The sequence below is a fragment of the Pteronotus mesoamericanus genome, unplaced genomic scaffold (genome assembly GCF_021234165.1).
Source record: "Pteronotus mesoamericanus isolate MK-2021 breed Mesoamerican mustached bat unplaced genomic scaffold, CSHL_Meso_final contig_657, whole genome shotgun sequence".
Classification (NCBI taxonomy): domain Eukaryota; kingdom Metazoa; phylum Chordata; class Mammalia; order Chiroptera; family Mormoopidae; genus Pteronotus; species Pteronotus mesoamericanus.
The window spans coordinates 14553856-14572826 of record NW_026555229.1 but is presented as its reverse complement, the minus strand read 5'-3'; the positions used below and the strand labels follow the sequence as shown (position 1 = coordinate 14572826).

Below are 18971 nucleotides of genomic sequence, written 5' to 3'. Positions count from 1 at the left end.
ATCAGCTTATACTAACAAGGAATTTTAAATGAGTATGTTGATGTCACACTTAATCCAGTTAGATAATTCTTAAGTGTGAAATACATTAGAAAGCTCTTTGTAAATCAGATCATCATTAATTAGCACTTTGTTACTTTTTGTGAGGGAGCTAAGACTATAGATTTTAGAAATTTTTGGCCATGCAGTAAGGGTCCTGGCAGAAAACAGAAACTGGTGATTTGAGAATTTCATAAAAGGACTCTTTACAAAGGGTTGGGTAAAACTTAGCTTGCCCGACAAGGGAAAAAGGAGGATCCTGGGGCTGGCGGAGTAACCCTTGTCACCCTGTGGCTAAAGCAATAGGAGAGGGCACAGGGAGTGCTACCTGGAGACAGAGCTGTGTGGAGAGGCATCTGCCAGGGAGGCGCCTTTGACCGGTGCCCGTGGAGCCGGCTCTCCCTCCCTGCCCCAGGCTGCCTGGTGGCTTCTTTTGGCTGAGTCCTCCTGGAAGCATGAGGGCGGGGGACCTGTTGACGTGGGGTCTGACAGCCATCCTTCTGTAGCACAAGGCAGATAGGAAAGTATGGGAAAGCAGATCTGGAGGGGTAAGCGTGTCAACCAAGGTGAAAGGAATAGAAAAGGGTAAAGTAAATATTAATGATACTAATTTTTTTAAGATTTTAAAAAATATATTTTTTGGAGAGAGGGGAAGGGAGGGAGAAAAAGGGAGAGAACTATCAATGTGAGAGAGAAACATCATTTGGTTGCCTCTCGTACATGCCCTGACTTACCAGGGACCAAATCCCCAACCTAGACGGGTGCCCTGACCAGGAATCGAACCTGTGACCTTTCATGTTGTGGGACGGCACCCAACCAACTGAGCCACACCAACAGGGTGATAGTTAAGTGTTTGTTGTATTGTTTATCAATAATTTTGAATTTTTTCTTAAAATTTCATGACACGTCATGGGAATATTGTTCAAAGACCAAAACCAAAAATATACATTCATAATATTATAGAAAAATACACTTTTTTGATTTATTTTTATTTGAAAAATATCTTTTATTAATGCTAGATGTTTTTTCAAAGGCCAATAAGAAATGCGAAGAGGCTCGCCAGGAAAAAGAAGCAATGGTAATGAAGTATGTAAGAGGTGAGAAAGAATCTTTAGACCTTCGAAAGGAAAAAGAGATACTTGAGAGAAAGCTTAGAGATGCAAATAAGGAATCTGAGAAAAACGCTAACAAAATTAAGCAGCTTTCTCAGGAGAAAGGACGATTGCACCAGCTGTACGAAACAAAGGTATAACTTATGTTGTTTTATCTCATTTGAAATTTATTCTGTTTGCTTTTCTTACTTAAATAATCACAACTTTACATGATTGAACCACTATTAAACATGAAGTTGTTTACTTCACCTTTTAAGTATTAAGCTGAAATAATTCCAATATCCTGTTACCTGTCTGCAGAAAATGTTATTGGGAAAAGATGAGAAATTGACATGTGTTGTTTATTAGATAACTTTTTTGATAGATCTTTTTAAAAAATTTTTTTATTAAATCCGATTTGAAGAAATGAATTTGTGCCTCAAAGGAAGATTTTATTTTGGCAAGATATATATATATATACACACACATACACATAGTATATATCTTGGTTTAATAAGTATAATTTGACCAGAATCCTAATATAACAGTTATTATAGAATAGAACTTATATTTTTCTTGCAAAACAAAACCTGCTCTTAGATGCTTTCCAAGAAGACTTGAGTATTGAGCTATTCAGAGCCTTTGCATTGAGTAGCGGCCTCAAGGCGCAGTCTCACTTCTAACGGGTCATCATTTCTTGGTGATGGATGGTATTTTTTATTAACTGACTTTTAGTTCAGAAATGTTCTCATTATCCTCAGGAATTCTGGCAAGACCAATTTAATTTGTATTTTATCTTAAGGCCAGCTAGTTGAGAAGAATGAAGGTGTGTTTGTACTTGCAACATATCTAGTATAGTATGTCAATTATGTCTGTTAATTGGATTTAGGATTTTACTGCCATCTTACGATTTGCACTTTAAATCAGTTTTATGGCTTATAGGCCATAATGTGCCAGCTCTGGAAGTATAGTGTTATTGTATTGATTATGTCGAGGAGATAGAAAGAATACACGAATAATTGATTGATTGTTAAATGAGAAATATGACTGAGTGATATTATTTTAGGAAGCTGAAACTACTAAACTCATCAGAGAAATGGACAAATTAAAGGAAGATATCAATTCTCACATCATTAAAGTAAAATGGGCACAAAACAAATTAAAAGTGGAAGTGGATTCACACAAGGTAAGTATGGTAATGCAGTGGAAAAATGATTGGAATCAGTTTTAAAAGCAAATGCAGTAATAGTTAGTGAGGCACAATAACTTAGTGACTCCTGTAGGATCGCTTGGGCCTGCATATTTGCTAACTGTGGAAAGCTATTTCCTTGAATGATTTACATAACTGGATCGCATGTTAAATTTTATCATTCATTGCTCGCAGTGACTTTGTTCTTTAAGCATTTTTTGCATTCCTGCATTTAAGCATCCTGACTGTGTTCTATATTAAGCATTGTCAGGAATTTGAGGGGCAGAGAAGAATCCATAGGCTATTCAAATTGAAAGTATACTCTGGAAATTTTTGAAAATATTACTAATGCCAAGATTCTTATAATCCAGAAATACAAATTTTTATTTAAATACAAATACAAATATTTAAAGAATAAGTTATCTGTTCATTATGAATATAATTCTCTTGGTATTGTGCTTAATGAATACCATTGTATCAAAAAATTAATATAATGAAAAGTGATCGTAAAGGCCGCTTGCTACCTGATGCCTGGCACATGGCAGGTACTCAGTGAATGCCGAACAAATAAACCAGTGGGTGAAACACAGTTAATACCTTAACTAAAACGTATTTAATGTGATTCTCACTTTTATTCAGTTATTTAGGAGCATTTATGAGGCATATAGGAATCTCTCAATTGCTAACTTTTGAATGAAGTGTGCCTCCTGTGTGCCAGATTCTGTTTTAGTTACTGACTGTATAGAAGTGGGGGGGGAGAAGGGGAGATAAAGTTCCTCTCTCTCTGTCCTATTGTTGAAGTAATAGTCTAATACTTTTAAAATACAAAAACAAAACACCTTGGCCTGGTAGCTCAACTGGTTGGAACATCATCCCAATACGGCAGGGTTGTGGCTTGGATCCCCAGTCAGGGCACATCGAGAATCAGCCAGTGAATGTGTATCTATGGGGAACAACAAATGAATGTTTTGTTCTTTCTTTCTTGCTCTGTCTCTTTCTCTCAAATCAATAAATTTAAAAAAATTTTAAAACAATATTTGAAAAAGTCTCAAAATGTTTGTATTTTAAAAGTGATTCTGAATTTTAATACAAGTGAAATTATTATTAAAAGCCAGCAGCTGAAAGTATATAACTAAGTTCTTAATAGTATGATAGATTTATACAAAAACAAAATGACATGTAGGAAGCAGTATGTGATGCAGTTTAGATGGTTCAAGAGATGAAGGGAAAGGCATTCCAAGTGGAGGAACAGTAAGGGAAAAGGGAAATAACTATTTGGTGTTTGGGAAGACCACCCTAACTAGAACAGAAGGTTTATATATTAGGCATTCCTTTATTAATTCATTAAATATTACTTGAACCATTAATATGTGGCAAGTTCTGAGTTAGGTGCTTCCCAGAAGCTGTATCCTCAGTAGCGAAGACATGTAAGCTACAGTCCAGTGTATCAGCTGTTATAACCTAGGGATGCCCTGGGCTCTACCAATGGGAAGGCAGAATAGCAACATTTACTCCTTTCTGAAGGGGAGCTACTAGGAGGAGATGATTCTTATTTGAAATCCACATGATAGCCAACACCATGGGGCTGCACGGGTACCTGGAAGGAGTTTGGAGAAAGAGCTAAGGGTAGGGAAGTATCCTGGAAAATTGCCACAGGAAATAGAAATCCAGTCAAGGAGCCAGGCAAGGCAGAGGGACAAAACAGTCCACTGTCGTGTAACAGAAACAGAGGAGGATATTCAGAGGGTCGGGAGAGGTCAGAACTGAGGCAAGTTCAAGAATAGGAAATGAGAAGAAGAAAGTAGTTGAATTTGATGAGAGAGTAGCCCCTGCAAACCTTCACAATTGCTGTTTTAGGAGCGTGGTTACAAACAGAAACCAAATTGCAGTATGAACCTATAAAAAAAGCAGTTTATGAATAGATACCACAGCCGTAAACCAAAGAATTGTCTTTTATTATGTGTGCAAAGAACTGGCTAATACTTGCTCTCTTCTTGTCTTACCAGGTTAGTTAGGAAATCCTAGTGATTTGCTGAAAAGCCTATCAAATTTAATTTTATTTAATGGCTTTTAGTTCTTCAATGGCTTTTAGTTCTTCAGCCCCTCGGTGGCAGTGCTGAGACAAGGACTTTCCTCACTCTGGTCATTGTTCCTACCATTCATCACATCACTGTGCCCAAGTTTGTCACCTTTTTTTTACCCATGCAGGAAACCAAAGATAAACTCAAAGAGACAACAACAAAGTTAACCCAAGCAAAGGAAGAAGCAGATCAGATTCGAAAAAATTGTCAGGATATGATAAAAACATACCAGGTATGCCTAACTTTTCAAATAGAGTAGTAACAAATTATGCTAAATCTTTACTCTTGTTTAACTGAATTTTTGTATCTAATTCTTGAAGTGTGGAATGAGTTTGGTAGGGCAGTTAAATAAAATACAGGTTATTTCCTGCGTTCAAGTACTTGTAGCTTATATAGAAATCTCATTAGAGAAGTTTTTAACCAAATAAAAACACTAACAAATGTAAGAAGAATGACGAATATTAGAAGTACATGAATGTAAATGTAAAATTAAAAATGAAACCACTCTGTATTATGATACATATCTTAAGTCTTGCAAAATTGACATATTTAAAATCTTTCAAAGCAGTTGTCATTTTTAGATACATAATATGTATTTCTTAATTAGTAGAGTTAATTGCCAAAGCCTTCTTCACTTTTCAAAGTATAAAATTTTAAAAATGAAGTTGTACTTTTTCATTTCTTTTCCAATAGGAGTCAGAAGAAATTAAATCAAATGAGCTTGATGCCAAGCTTAGAGTTACAAAAGGAGAGCTTGAAAAACAAATGCAAGAAAAATCTGACCAGCTTGAGGTGAGTGATTTGTTCTTGGTATACCATAGAGTGTATAATAAATGTGTAGGAGAGAAATAACGGGAACTTACTGTCATCTACTTCTAAAGCCTTTTGGGATGAGTAGAATCTAGTTTAGTTTAGTACATAATGATTTGTGTTTTCTTTTAAACTTTCTAAAAGATGCACCATGCCAAAATAAAGGAACTAGAAGACCTGAAGAGGACATTTAAGGAGGGCATGGATGAACTCCGAACACTGAGAACAAAGGTAATTAAATCTTAGGCATGACTCGAAGAACGGTAAATATTTTAAATTTCGGACTCCTGATTTTTTAAATTTTGGGGAAAGGGCATTTATTTAGAAAATTTCCAAAATATGTCCTGGCTGTGTGGCTCAGTTTGTAGGAGCTTTGTCTTGTACACCAAAAGGTTGCAGGTTCAATCCCCAGTTGGGGAGTATATGGAAGGTAACCTCAATGTTTCTCTCTCTCCCCCTTCCTCCCTCTCTAAAATCAATAAGCATATCCTCAGGATTAAAAAATAAGTAAATAAAAATAGAAATTTTACAAAATAACAGAGCTCATAGGAGTAGAATATCAACTTCATAGCAATAAAATCTACTCTCTTATCAAAATGAAAGTATCTTCCACTTCAACTCCTTTGAAGTGTTTAGCAAACATTCCTGTTTTATTACATTCTTGCTGTATCTATAACTTATCCTTGGGCCTCTGATCCAAAGACAGTCTTATCAGCAAATTAATTAATTGGAAAGATAGTTGAACTTTAGTACTGTGAGTATGAGAAAATAATAGGTAGAATTTCTTTATAATTCTCCTGTATATATTTGATCGTCTTGTATACAGTCTTAATGTCTAACAGCTTATTAAATCCTTTCCAGTGTTTTTGTCTTTATTATAATACTAGTATCCCTTTTAATATGACTGTGAAACATTATCACTGTGTATCATTCATTTATTTAGAAATAGGCTTTTAAGTAACTACTTTGAGTTTGCAGTCACTTAATAATTTTCAAAATGTTTTCCCCATACCCTTCTCTTTGTTTTCCATGTCAGCTCTTTGAGGCAGGTGGGGAAGGTATAGCCTCTTTTCAGGTGAAGAAGTGGAGATTCAGAAAAAAAAAAATGACATACTAAAATTCCCATGACTAAATCAGGGGAAACCTGAAACCGAAATCCAGGATTGTTAATTTCCCATTAATTAACACTGCTCCAGAATTCAGCTTGGATTATTAATATATAATTACTATCTGAAATAGTTAATAAGGAACAAGAAAATTTTGTTTGTAGTTTAACTTGGTTATGATTTATGATAGGTGAAATGTCTAGAAGATGAACGATTAAGAACAGAAGATGAATTGTCAAAATATAAGGAAATTATTAATCGCCAAAAAGCTGAAATTCAGAACTTACTGGACAAAGTGAAAGTTGCGGATCAGATACAGGAGCAGCTTCAAAGGTATAAAACAAGCAACTTCTGTTTGTGCTAATCAGCAGGCTTTTAAATTCTATCTCAGGTTTTATTTTTAAGTGCAATTATTTCATTAAACAAGAATTTATAATTTTACTTGCTAAAAATTGTAAAATTTCTGTCTTCATTTGAACATTTTTGGTTTACCTTTGAAGTTCCCATCATGGCTTCTAAAAATCAAAGTTTATATTCCCTAAACATTGGCAGTAGCAATTTATAAGACAAGGGATTTTGGTTTCTTTATCTATTCCTTACCTTTCAAATTATGTTACTTATGTACAATGCTTACTTTTTCTTCTAAAAGGTAGATATATGTCTGTAGCTATTTCGCATGCACGTAACTTAAGATCATGATCTGAAATTATCCCTTGGCTTCTTATAAAACCCTTAGCTAAATCCTGCTCATGATATTTCCTGGCAGAGCATGGATTCAGGTTGAATCCAAATACTTTTCATGCCCTACGGATACCCAGGCTACTGGGTGTCGCTAAAGAAATCTCACTGTAATCCAGAGTGGTGCTGCTGTATATTCATGCTTCTTAGCACCTTCGACTTGGAATATTAGTACACCTCTAACCTGTCATATGTCCTTAGAACCTCCTCCCCCATCTTCCTAGCATCTATTCCAAACCTTATTGCTTTCTTCACACTTCTTGTCTTCCTTCTCACCTCAGTATTTGCTGCAGGAAATTAGCTCTTATTTCACAGAAAAAATGGGTGCTATCAGTTGACCATCCTCACTATCAGTCCTGTGAACCTCTTGCTCTTGGTCCTATGAACTTACCTGCATCTATAACCATTCTCCATTCTTTTCTTTCTGTTAATGGAACAAATGATCCTGTTCCTCTCTGAATTGAATTGTTTTCTACTTCAGCTGTGGATCCCGTGCTCTCCTGCCTTCTCAGGGTCTTTGTTGACTATTTCTTTATCCTTTGTCTCTTACCTCTCTCTTTCAACTTAGTTTCCTTTCTGCATTTACATATTATTACATCATATAAACATCAAGCTCCAATAACCTTCCCTACTTTTCTCCCTTCCTTCACAACCCACACACCTTTCTTTACAGAGTCATCTTTGCTTGTCCTTTATTTCTTTACTTCTTTGTTCTTTGAACCCTCTCCACTTCACTCTGGTTTCTACGCCAGTATTCCATTAAAAAGTGCGAATGCCTCCTTAGATCTGGTAGACGCTTTCTCAGACTAAGCTTTGCTTCGGTTGTCAGTGTCACTGCCACTGAGCCCATTGTCTTTCTGGCTGTTTCTGGCTTCATTTCATCTTGTGCGCACCTCCCCACTGGCTGGCCACTCGCCCTCAGTCTCCTGGGCTGCCCTAGCAATCTATCATAAAACTTGCTATTACCCGGGGTGATCCTACTCTTCTTACAGTATTTGCAGGGCCTTCAAATCATTTTCAGCCCACTTTGCTGAACTCTAGACACAAAAGTGTCAGAGGCACCTCAAACCTTAATTAATGTCCAAAACTGATCATCTTTCCCGCCCACGACCGTGGCTCTCTGATGTTCCTGAGATGAGTGATAAGTACCATCCACGCGGTTTTCCAGCCCAGGAACCTGGGAGACACCTATGCTCTTTGGCGCTTCCCCTCACATATCTAACCAGTTTCAAAATATTGTTAGTGCTGACTCTTTAAAGTCTTTCAAGTCTGTTTACTTTTATATCCCTGTGGCTGCTACCATTGTCCAAGCCATTAACAGCTCTCATCTGGAAAACTGCCACAGCTTCTAAACTGTTTTTCCTCCGTACTTCTCTTCAATGCATTTCCTACACTGGGGTTAGCATAATCTTTTTAAAAAGGATACCTTCTCAGAACCTTTCCGTGATTTTCCATTGCCTCAGGGATTGTCTAGTCATGCAGGGGTGTCCAGCCTTTTGGCGTCTCTGGGCCCCTCTGGAAGAAGAAGAGTTGCCTTGGATCATACATCAGATAAATTATGACACGTAATCACAAAAAGATCTCATAGTGTTTTAAGTGAATTTATGATTTTTGTGTTGGTCCGCATTCACAGCCATCCTGGGCCACATGTGGCCCGAGAGCTGTGGGTTGGACACCCCTGAAGATGCCTTAAGGTGGGTTGGAAGGTCTTTAGTGACTGTCTCTTGCCTCTCCCTCCGCGCCTTCTCCTTTTTCATCTTGTGTTCCAGCCCTGCTGCGTGCCGAGCCCAGTGTTAAGTCCCAGGCATTTAGTGCGGCCCTCGTCCTCATCAATGTCAGACATCTGTTTGTGAGGACCAACAGGAGTTCATTCTCTTCTTCCTCTCTCAGCTTGAGCATGTTGCCTCCTCAGCCTGGAACAAATTCAGTTCTCCTGCTCATTCCTGCTTCTCCTTTAGCTCAGAAATCAGAGAACTATGGCCTGCAAGCCAGATCCAGCCCACCGCCTCTTTTTGTATATTCCACTTTTTTGGAACACGGCTGTGCTCATCCCTCTGTATTGTCTTCGGTTGCTTTCTTACAACAGTGGCGGAATCAAACAGCTACAGCAAAGGCCATATGCCCCAGAGGCCTAAGGTCTTCACTGTGCTGGACCTTTTACAGGAAAAGTTCACTAACCCTACTTTAAGAATCAGTTCAAGCTTACACTAGGTCGGGTGACCCACTTGGTGCTTCTGGCACCAGTGTTTTATCACACTCACACAGCTGTCCTGCTTGATGAAAGTCTCTGAAAGCACGGGCCCCGTCGGTCTTGCTCACTTTGATGCCCAGCGCTTAGTTCCTAGCATGTATTGTATTAGCCATTCCCAGATAATTACATGAACTAATAAAGTGCCTTTATAAAGTACTTCCTTCAGTGAAAATTCCCAAACCATTACTTTAATGTCTTTTAATGGTTTCATTTTTTTCTTAAATATAAACTTTGTTTTTTAGAGGTAAACAAGAAATTGAAAATTTGAAGGAAGAAGTGGAAAGTCTTAATTCTTTGATTAATGACCTACAAAAAGACATCGAAGGCAGTAGGAAAAGAGAATCTGAGCTACTACTATTTACAGAAAAGCTCACTAGTAAGAATGCACAACTTCAGTCTGAATCCAATTCTTTACAGACACAATTTGATAAACTTTCCTGTAGTGAAAGTCAGTTACAAAGCCAATGTGAACACATGAAACAGACAAATGTTAATTTGGTAAGTATAATTGTCCATTGAACATTTAAAGCAACATAGCAAGAAGCACGAATTAGCTTTCCCTAATAGCATAAACCTAGCGGTAGTTGATCTAAGCTCTTTTTTTATTGGCACTGACTTTCCTGTAATTTCAAATGCTGTGAGAAGTGTCAGTTTTTCCTTTCAACTTATGGAATTTACAATAAAATCTTTCCCCGAAATGGTTATAAAGAAATATTTCTCTTTTGAAAACAAGAAAATCAGGGTTTTGGTCATTCTTAACTGGAATTACTTTATGTATTTTTTAAAGTACCTTACATTTTTATATTTTTGTAGTTTAAAAACAATTTAATATTTTCAAGTTAGGAGGGCGACTTCAATTTACTTATAAAAATAACTTGAAACTTTAGTTCAGAAATGCGGAGACCTATAGCACGTGTTTTGCATGTGTAGAATGGCGAACATACTGCTGTAGCCCCTGTCACTACCCGAAGGGTTTGAGGAGCTCAGTAAATACAACCTGGTAAGGAGTGATGATAGGAGAATCTACTTTGGAGACCTGGTATTTTTAGTGTTTTAAACTGTGAGAAATAATAGAAGCATATAAGTCACCTATTATTAAAAGTTGTGGTTTTTGTTTTATCTTAATTGAATATTTAGGAAAGTAAATTGTTGAAAGAGGAAGAACTGCGAAAAGAGGAAGTGCAGACTCTGCAAGCTGAACTCACTCGCAAACGAGCAGAGGTTGAAGCCTTGAGTACCCAGGCGGAAGAACTAAAAGATGAATTAGTAACTCAAAGACGGAAGCTTGCCTCTAGTGTCAAGGATCTTACCAAACAACTTCTGCAAGGTATGAAATTCTTCCACACTTAGACCTTGAGTGGGTTTTTCATTTGTTTGTTTTAATCATTAGGATCTATAGAAAAAAAATATTTTGACATCAGATTTTACCACATTGATTAGAGCCTTATCTTTTTTTTAGTGTATTAACGTTCATAAACCAAATTGTTATACCTCTTATAGTTACATTAATAGTCTGTAGCATCTTTTATGCTAAAGGACATTCATTCATGGGACTACAAAGTGTAAGAATTGGAAAAGTACTTTAGGTCAGTGCTCTCAAAATTTTTTTGATCAGATACTCCTATTAATAAAAATTAAGCATTTGTTCTCCATGTATATATATTTATACATTTTAATCATGTGTTACTCTATTTTATGTACATCAGAAAACATAAGAAAAATATAAATTTGAAAAGATAAGATTAAATACAAGTCTAAATAGCAGTTCGATATTTTCTCCTCATGCATGCGTGTGAATAGTTTTGTGCAGCATGTGCGGTGCCCACCCCCCACCTATAGGCCTGTAGCTTGGAGATCATCGAGACCTACCCTTTCCTCTTATAGGAAACTGAGATCCGGGAAGGTTGTAGAGCAACCAAACAATTTCAGTGATTAACAGCCAGAACTGGATCCCAGGTTTCTTTCATTTAAAAAGTCATACAGTTAATGGGAGTCTCTGTGCTTTGTGCTTGGATACAATGATGAATAAGATGTGTATTCTGACCTCTTATTCTCTCTTTGCCTCTACTTTATTTGTGTCAACATTTGATGAAGCATAGCAATAAAAGAAACTTAGCACTTAATATAAATGTGTTCAGATATTTGAATTCAGTTTGTTTTTATAGATGTAACTGAAGGGAAATTTGGGGACATCCCTGGTACTTTTCCACATCTTTCTGGACTCCAAAAAGTATGCTTAGCATACCCAAGTGATGCCGGCCAGTGTGGGTTGTTATCACAGTGTCCTTTCTATATATTTTGTCCTTGAATTGTACATTTCTAGATATCATTTTATATGAAAGGCACCTGCAGCCCTCCTCTTTAAAGTATGTATTCACAAAATTTCTCTTGCTGTTTCTGCCATTTTTGCTTAAGTGATTTTAGCAATTAAAATTGGAGGTCGTGGGGACAAATGGTCGTGGTAATTGTCACAAGGAATCCATTTCTTTTTTCTATAGCACGAAAAAAATTAGATCAGATTGAGAACGGAAGCTATGATAAAGAAGTGAGCAGCATGGGAAGCCGTTCTAGTTCATCAGGTAAAAGAAAACTAAATGTTTTAGTTATTTTGTGATTGATTATAAAAATAAATAGCATTTTTTTGTTTTAAAAGGTATGGAAATGTTTTTCATTTTCAATTTTAAAAGAGGTAGCTGTACATAGTGGAAAAAATACTGCCAGTTAAATGTTTAAGTTCTAATCATTACCCAGGGTTTCAAATTTGTCATTTTGTCATGTTGGTTCTCTTTCTCCTTTTTTCTTCTTCTCCTGTCTTCTTCCCCTTCTCCTTCTTCTTCCCCTCCCCCTTCCCCTCCTTCTCCTCCTCCTCCATCCTGGAATTTAAAGCTCTTCCTAGTTGCAATATAGTTGACATACAATATTATATTAGTTTTAGGTGTATGTCATGTGGTTCTAGATCATCTATTTCCCTACCTCCTTTTTTCTTCCCTACTTTTTCCTCTATTATGCGTAACAATTTCCTCTTCCAGTTTTCATCCAGAGAGATTTGCTGTAGAATGGTACCTTTTTTCTTTTACTTTTATATTATTGTTAACACCTGAGAACTAATGAAATGGCTATCATTATATATCAGATTTTTTAATATATATACACATATGTATTTTAAGTCTGTTAGTTTTTCTTGTAGTCAATATGCCTATGGTGTAAAGCAGAAATGAATAGTCTATAAAATTATGATTGATAACATTTTGAAAGCAGCAAAATATTAGTGCATTTATCAATTTTGGAATGCCAGAATGCTAAGTGCTTCAAACATATCATTTACTCTGCAGAAGTCATGTGAGTTGTTACAATTTCCATTTAAAAGAGTGTTTCCATGACCTGTCCAAAATCCGCAGCAACGGAGCCCTCAGGTCCTGGAGTCCTCGCTGCCACTGCTGCACCGCTCCCAGGAGTTGCATGTTTAGGGAGAAAATGCCATCAACTGTCATAATAGTGGGAAATTGTTTAGTAGAAGCAACATGGGTTTGAAATTACACGTAGGTATTTAGATCTCAGCTCTGCCATTTATTAGTGCTTGATGTTGGAAGATACATAACTTGTCTGAAATCTACAAAGTGGGGTGAGAAAAAGTCATATGTTTAGAGGGTAAAAAGGTAAAAAATTCTTTTCAACTGATGTTGATAAAAATAATAGCTAATATTCACTTAGGGCTTATTATTTGCATGGTTGTAAGCATGTCACATGTATTGACTCATTTAAATTAGGATAATAATCCTATGAGGTAAATGTTATTTTCATTTTAAAATGAAGAATCTTAAAGGCACAGAAAGTTAAGTCACTTGTCCAAAGTCTTACAGCTAGAAAGTGAGATTTGAACCTGGGGAGACCTGGCTCCCGAGCTTGACCCACTTGGCTGTATTCTCCTGTCTGTCTGTGTCTCTCAGTCTGTCTCTTTTTCTCAGTTTAATTTTGGTCGGTCTTCAGACTTGTTATTTCTTTTTCTTGAGTTTCTTTTTCTCTGTGGATTCTTACCCTTCCTATTCCTGGAGGACATAGCGGATCTTTCTGTACTTCTGTTATCAGTATACTCAGACATAAGAAGTCAGGCCAGGTATTACTTGTGTTATGTTCTGTGCCCAGCTCTGTTAGACTATTTGAAAATCATACCAGAGGAAACAGTATGAGATTACAGATAACTAGGCCAGGTACAATATCTAAACTTTTTTTTTTTTTTTTTTTTTGTCTTTAGGGTCCATTAATGCTCGAAGCAGTGCAGAAGATCGATCTCCAGAAAACACTGGGTCATCAGTAGCTGTGGATAACTTCCCGGAAGTAGACAAAGCCATGCTGATTGAGAGGATTGTACGGCTGCAGAAAGCTCATGCCCGGAAACATGAAAAGATAGAGTTTATGGAGGATCACATCAAACAACTGGTGGAAGAAATTAGGAAAAAAACAAAGTATGTATTACTATGGTAATGTAATCTGTGGTCAAAATTATTCTGATGGTAAAGTTATTGTCAAGATTAATCCTATCAAGATTTTATCTTTCAGAAAATGATTTCTTAATTATAGTCATTCAGTTCCCATTCCTTTGTTGATCAGTTACTATGTTCTAGGTTTAGGAATACAGAGATGAAAAAAACCACAGATCTTTTCTTTAAAGACATTAATTTTTTTAAAAGCTGTTAGTTTATTAATCCTCTCATAAAAAATCTGCACAGTCAGCACAGATAAAGTCACTGAAGGATCTTTATTTCTTCCACCATCCAACCTGCAGCTCACTTTTGCCTGCGTTGGCGTTGGCCTCCGCAGGCCCTCTGAGTTTCTCCATTCTCTTCTTGCCTTCTTTGCTCTGTGATCTTGAGGTCTCCTTCTCACACAGGCCATGTCTTGCAAGTCTGTGTCTGGGTTCGTTCTCTCTGCGTAATCCAGGGAACTGTAAATCATGCCAGCGTCACTTTTCTTGCCACCACCAGAATGGGTTCTGAATCCAGACACAAAGATGACGTGCGGTGTGGTCGTACACATTTTCGCTAGTCTTTCCCCAAGTTCTGTCCTAGGAACTGTTGCCCTCCCAGCATGAAGGATGTCAATGACCTTGCTTCTGCTGAAATAGTCTGCTGGTCATGGAACGTCCTGGTCCAGAGGGTTACTGTGTCGTTCATGATGGTAGCTGATGGGCATTAAGTTTTTTAAGATATCAAAATAACTTTGGACTTAAAAGATAATGTTCTGCTTAGGTTTCTGTTTTTATGACTGTGATTGTAAGAGATACATAGTGTTGTGGATTATCTTTCCTGTTGGTAGAACATAGTGGAGTAATTTATTGGGCACCTACTAAATACAGGGCATGGTGCCTGTTGACTTGATAATATATGACTGATTTCTGGCATCTACTTAGGGAGAGAAATGAGTTTTCTAATTTGGCGTGTGAGTTAACAGGGCTCAGGTCAAATTACTAAATGTTCCAGAATCACCGCTCGTCTCGCAAGTGGCAGACCAAGCGTGGAGAACCAAATTCAACTCGTCAGACACCCCAGAATCTGTGCTTATGCCGAATTCTTCTCACCAGATTCATTTAAGAGTTTTTCTATATTGCAGTCCTTACCCATAGCTTTTTAATTTTACTTTTGAAATAATTTTAGAGTTAGGGAAAAGATTGCCCATGACTTTTCCAAGTTTAATAACATGAAAATTGAAAATAATATTAACTGAAATAGGAGCAAAAAACTGCTCAAATATTTTTATTACAGTAATAAAGAAAAATAGAAAAGCAATTTGTACATATGTTTAGAAAACCATCCGAATAAGGAAAATTCCTTTATTTCCTAATATAGTTCTGTTATTAAGCAAATAGGTATTTATGCTAATTATCTTTATGTTTATCATTAATTGACTCTTGTAAGTTCCAGCATTTTTAATTCTGCAGGTACAAAATTGATAGTGCTGTTTTATTTTGCAGGATAATTCAGAGTTACATTTTGCGGGAAGAAGCAGGCACCCTTTCTTCAGAGGCATCAGATTTTAACAAAGTCCACTTAAGCAGGCGGGGCGGCATCATGGCATCTCTGTATACGTCCCATCCAGCTGACAGTGGATTGACATTGGAGCTCTCTTTGGAGATCAACCGAAAGTTACAGGCTGTTTTGGAGGATACGTTGCTAAAAAATATTACTTTGAAGGTATTTGTATTTCTCATTCACTAACTCACCGATAAATACTGCAAAATGGTGACTCTTTCATAGCTTGGTCCAGCACAAAGGTGGACTATTTTTGTAATACAAGATAGGCATTTTACCTAGATATAAAATTTTTTTCTTTCTGAAAAGTACAACTTTTCAAGCTAACAATGAAAGAAATAGTAAAAAATTGTTTAGCTATATTTTTGTTTTTTATCTTTCAGTTATAGTTTACATTCAGTATTACTTTGTGTCATTGGGTTGGCCAGAAGGGTCATTTTATTTTTTTTCCATAAGATGTCTCTAGTAGTAGTTGTCCTTAACTTCAGTCACAACAGTTTTGTTAGATTGTATTGTGACAGCTGTCATATCAGCATGCATTTTTAAAAAAGTTATTAGAATTGGTAAATTTTCGTGTAGCCATTTTAATATTGAAGGTGGAAGAAAATAAGCAACATTTTTGATGTATTATGCTTTATTATTTCAAGAAAGATAAAAATGCAACTGAAATGCAAAAAAAGATTTGTGCATTGTATGGAGAAGGGGCTGTGACTGATAGAACATGTCAAAAGTGGTTTGCAAAGTTCCATATGAGATTTCTCACTGGACTGTATGCCCCATGATCGGGTGTAGACCGGTTGAAGTTGATAATGATCAAATCGAGACATTAATTGAAAACAATCAACGTTATACCACGTGGGAGATAGCTGACATACTCAAAATATTCAAATCAATAAAGGTGTTGGTGAAAATGAAAAATGTGTCTTATTTTATGCAAAAAAACTAAATGGACTTTTTGACCAACCCAGTAATTCCAGATGTACAACATAGTGGTTAGAAAGTCATATACTTTACAAGTGTTTCTCCTGATATTCCCAGCCCCCGCTTGGCATTGTACGGAGTTATTACAGTGTTATTGACTGTATTCTCTATGCTGTACTTTACACCTTCGTGACTGTTTGTAACTGCCAACTTGCACTTCTTAATCCCTTCCCCTTTTTCACCCAGTCTACCACCTGCCTCCCTGCTGGCCATCAGTCATCAGTATGTTCTCTGTATCTATGAGTCTGTTTCAGTTTTGTTTGTTCATTTATTTTGTTCTTCAGATTCTATGTATAAGTCAATTCATACGGTATTTATCTTCCTCTGACTGATTTCACTTAGTATAATGCCCTCTAGGTCTATCCATGTTGTTGCAAATGATACGATTTCTTCCTTTATTATGGCCAAGTAATAGCCCATTGTTTTTATGCACTATGGCTTTTTTATCCAATCGTCTGTTGATGGACCAGTTTAGCTATTGGATAGACACTAATGTGATTGTTTACTTGGCAGTGGGTGGCCTTTGAGATGTACTGTAATAAGTTAAAATTGGTTATTGAGATATTTTTTAAGATCAAGGTATTTACATTCTAATGTATTTTCTAGCTTCATTTTATTTTTTGCAGCTATTTTCTGACCTGTTGTATTTGTGCTGTGTTTGGGTCTTAATAGTTAGTAATGGATTTTAAGAATAATTTTCAAATTTAGTAATAATTCTATGCAATAAAATTTGCAGTAGCTTTAGTAAGAAGATTAAGTATTACTCTGAAATATGTAGGAATACTTTATTGAAAATAACTGTATGCCTGATTTATTTCACATGATATTTAAGACTGATCATCAGCCTCAAAATGTAGGCAACAGTAGTTCAAACGGAATCTTTTTTTAATTATTACACTTAGTAGTTATGTTCTCTTTTTGCTCTTTTTTTCATATTAAAGGAAAATTTACAAACACTTGGAACAGAAATAGAACGTCTCATTAAACACCAGCATGAACTAGAACAGAGGATGAAGAAAACCTAACAAAACTGCTGCTCAGTGAAGAGACAAGAACCATACAAGGAGCAGGTGTCCCTGCCCAGTATTGTTGGAAACTCCCCTGCTGTGTATCAGCCAGTAAAAGATTCATGGTTCCATCTGTATTGAAAAGTATCCTTTTACAGTAGGAATGCACTGCAGTGTATACCGTAAGAGTACAGGCTTGATGAAATTGTGTAGTGGCAGCCCATCATTGAACCAAAACACCCTAATTTAATTCACTAATAGTCATATGAAGTGCTCAGCATACAAGGGCTTTTGAAACCCCTTCTTCATGTTTCTCCCCTTTAAAACACAAAGTCAAAAATGATTCAGCTTTTAAAAAATTATGCATGAAAAGACCAGGGGTTAATCTTCCAGTAATATGCTATTTCTCCAACTTAAGAAAAAAATGAGGTAAAAAATAAAATTTTTTGTTTTGACATTCCACTGTAACATTTGGTTGTGTTGTAGGGGGCGTTGCCAGTGACCCTTAAAGCTTTTAATTTTAACGGAAGCTGCTAGGAAGGCCAGCTTGTGGTGACCAGCAGCGACCGGGCTAGTATGCACCTCATCTGGGCTAGGTACGTTTTTTTTCAGATTCAAATTGTTTGAGTTAATAGTTGGGATTTTGGAATCTTTAGTTACATAAAATATGGTTTTAAATTATATGCTCATTTAGAAAATTCCTGTGGACTTCAGTTATATTTTAAAATGTGAAATGGATTAGCTATTAAAACAGATGAATAGTGAATTTTTTGAAACTGAAATACTTTAGTTTTACTAAGATCGAGTGTAAAGATAAATGTTTAAAGTATTTGTGAAGAACCTGTTCGCAAGAGAAGGCACCCATTCTTTATTATTAATGTAATTACATGTTAATCTGGAGTGATCGTATGGTCCCCAAATATGATGTTTCAATATGTTTATTTGAAACACAAAATAATTACATCTCTGTAACCAAAGGAATTTTAGAGTCAAATGTTTGTATCCCATTGGGTTTTTACAATATTTATTTAAGATGTGGCAGCTTAAATGTTGCCAGTTGTAGTATCAGTATTTCTATGTCATTGGATTTTTTTCTTGCTTCTTGTAACTTCTCACCTGTTACAATTCCTGAGTGTATTTTTTTCACAATTCATTATATGTTTGTCTTGTAGACAATTTTGTTTTGGATATTTGCATTCTTTTTTCTCCCCTTAAGCAAGCTTTGGGGTGATGGATTAAAAGCCTTTAAAGGATTGTATGGCTGTCAAAGTTGGGCTCATGGTGGCAATATCCCATTAACGTGTTTTAACATTTTTAAAATCATCATTGTTTAAAAAGATAATTTACTAAAGATTAGATGATTCATTGTATTTTTTTGGTATATTGTGTTATATATTGTCATCCAGAAACACAATCTTTGTACTTCAAAATGGAAATACAAGTTTAGAAATGTTTTATTTTTAAAATAGCTGTAAAAAGTATGTCTAACCATAGTGTGTCTTGTTCTTTTTACCAATAGTAATTTATCAAAATAAAGAAAATAAGAGGGTTAGTGCAATCAAATCTGATTATTTTCCCATTTGCTTCTAGACACACTAAAGACTACTTAGAGTAGCCAGCATAACTAAGTTTTTACGGTTTATGTGATACAGATT

General features: G+C 36.1%; 1 protein-coding gene across 2 annotated transcripts in view; it reads left to right on the top strand.

Annotated features, from left to right (window-relative positions):
• The window catches only part of CCDC186 (coiled-coil domain containing 186), a 40453-nt gene extending 21732 nt beyond the window's left edge, over positions 1–18721 (top strand). The window contains exons 4-15 of one of the 2 annotated variants that reach the window (XM_054581555.1): positions 1070–1282; positions 2194–2313; positions 4525–4629; positions 5091–5189; positions 5352–5438; positions 6504–6646; positions 9545–9800; positions 10440–10629; positions 11801–11881; positions 13555–13765; positions 15271–15490; positions 17251–18721. In XM_054581555.1, coding sequence (XP_054437530.1) covers positions 1070–1282; positions 2194–2313; positions 4525–4629; positions 5091–5189; positions 5352–5438; positions 6504–6646; positions 9545–9800; positions 10440–10629; positions 11801–11881; positions 13555–13765; positions 15271–15490; positions 17251–17334 — 1809 coding nt within the window. In that variant the 3' untranslated portion in view covers positions 17335–18721. The remainder of the gene's footprint in view (positions 1–1069; positions 1283–2193; positions 2314–4524; positions 4630–5090; positions 5190–5351; positions 5439–6503; positions 6647–9544; positions 9801–10439; positions 10630–11800; positions 11882–13554; positions 13766–15270; positions 15491–17250) is intronic. The other variant, XM_054581554.1, reaches the window with a different exon arrangement.
• The last annotated feature ends 250 nt before the right edge of the window (positions 18722–18971 follow it).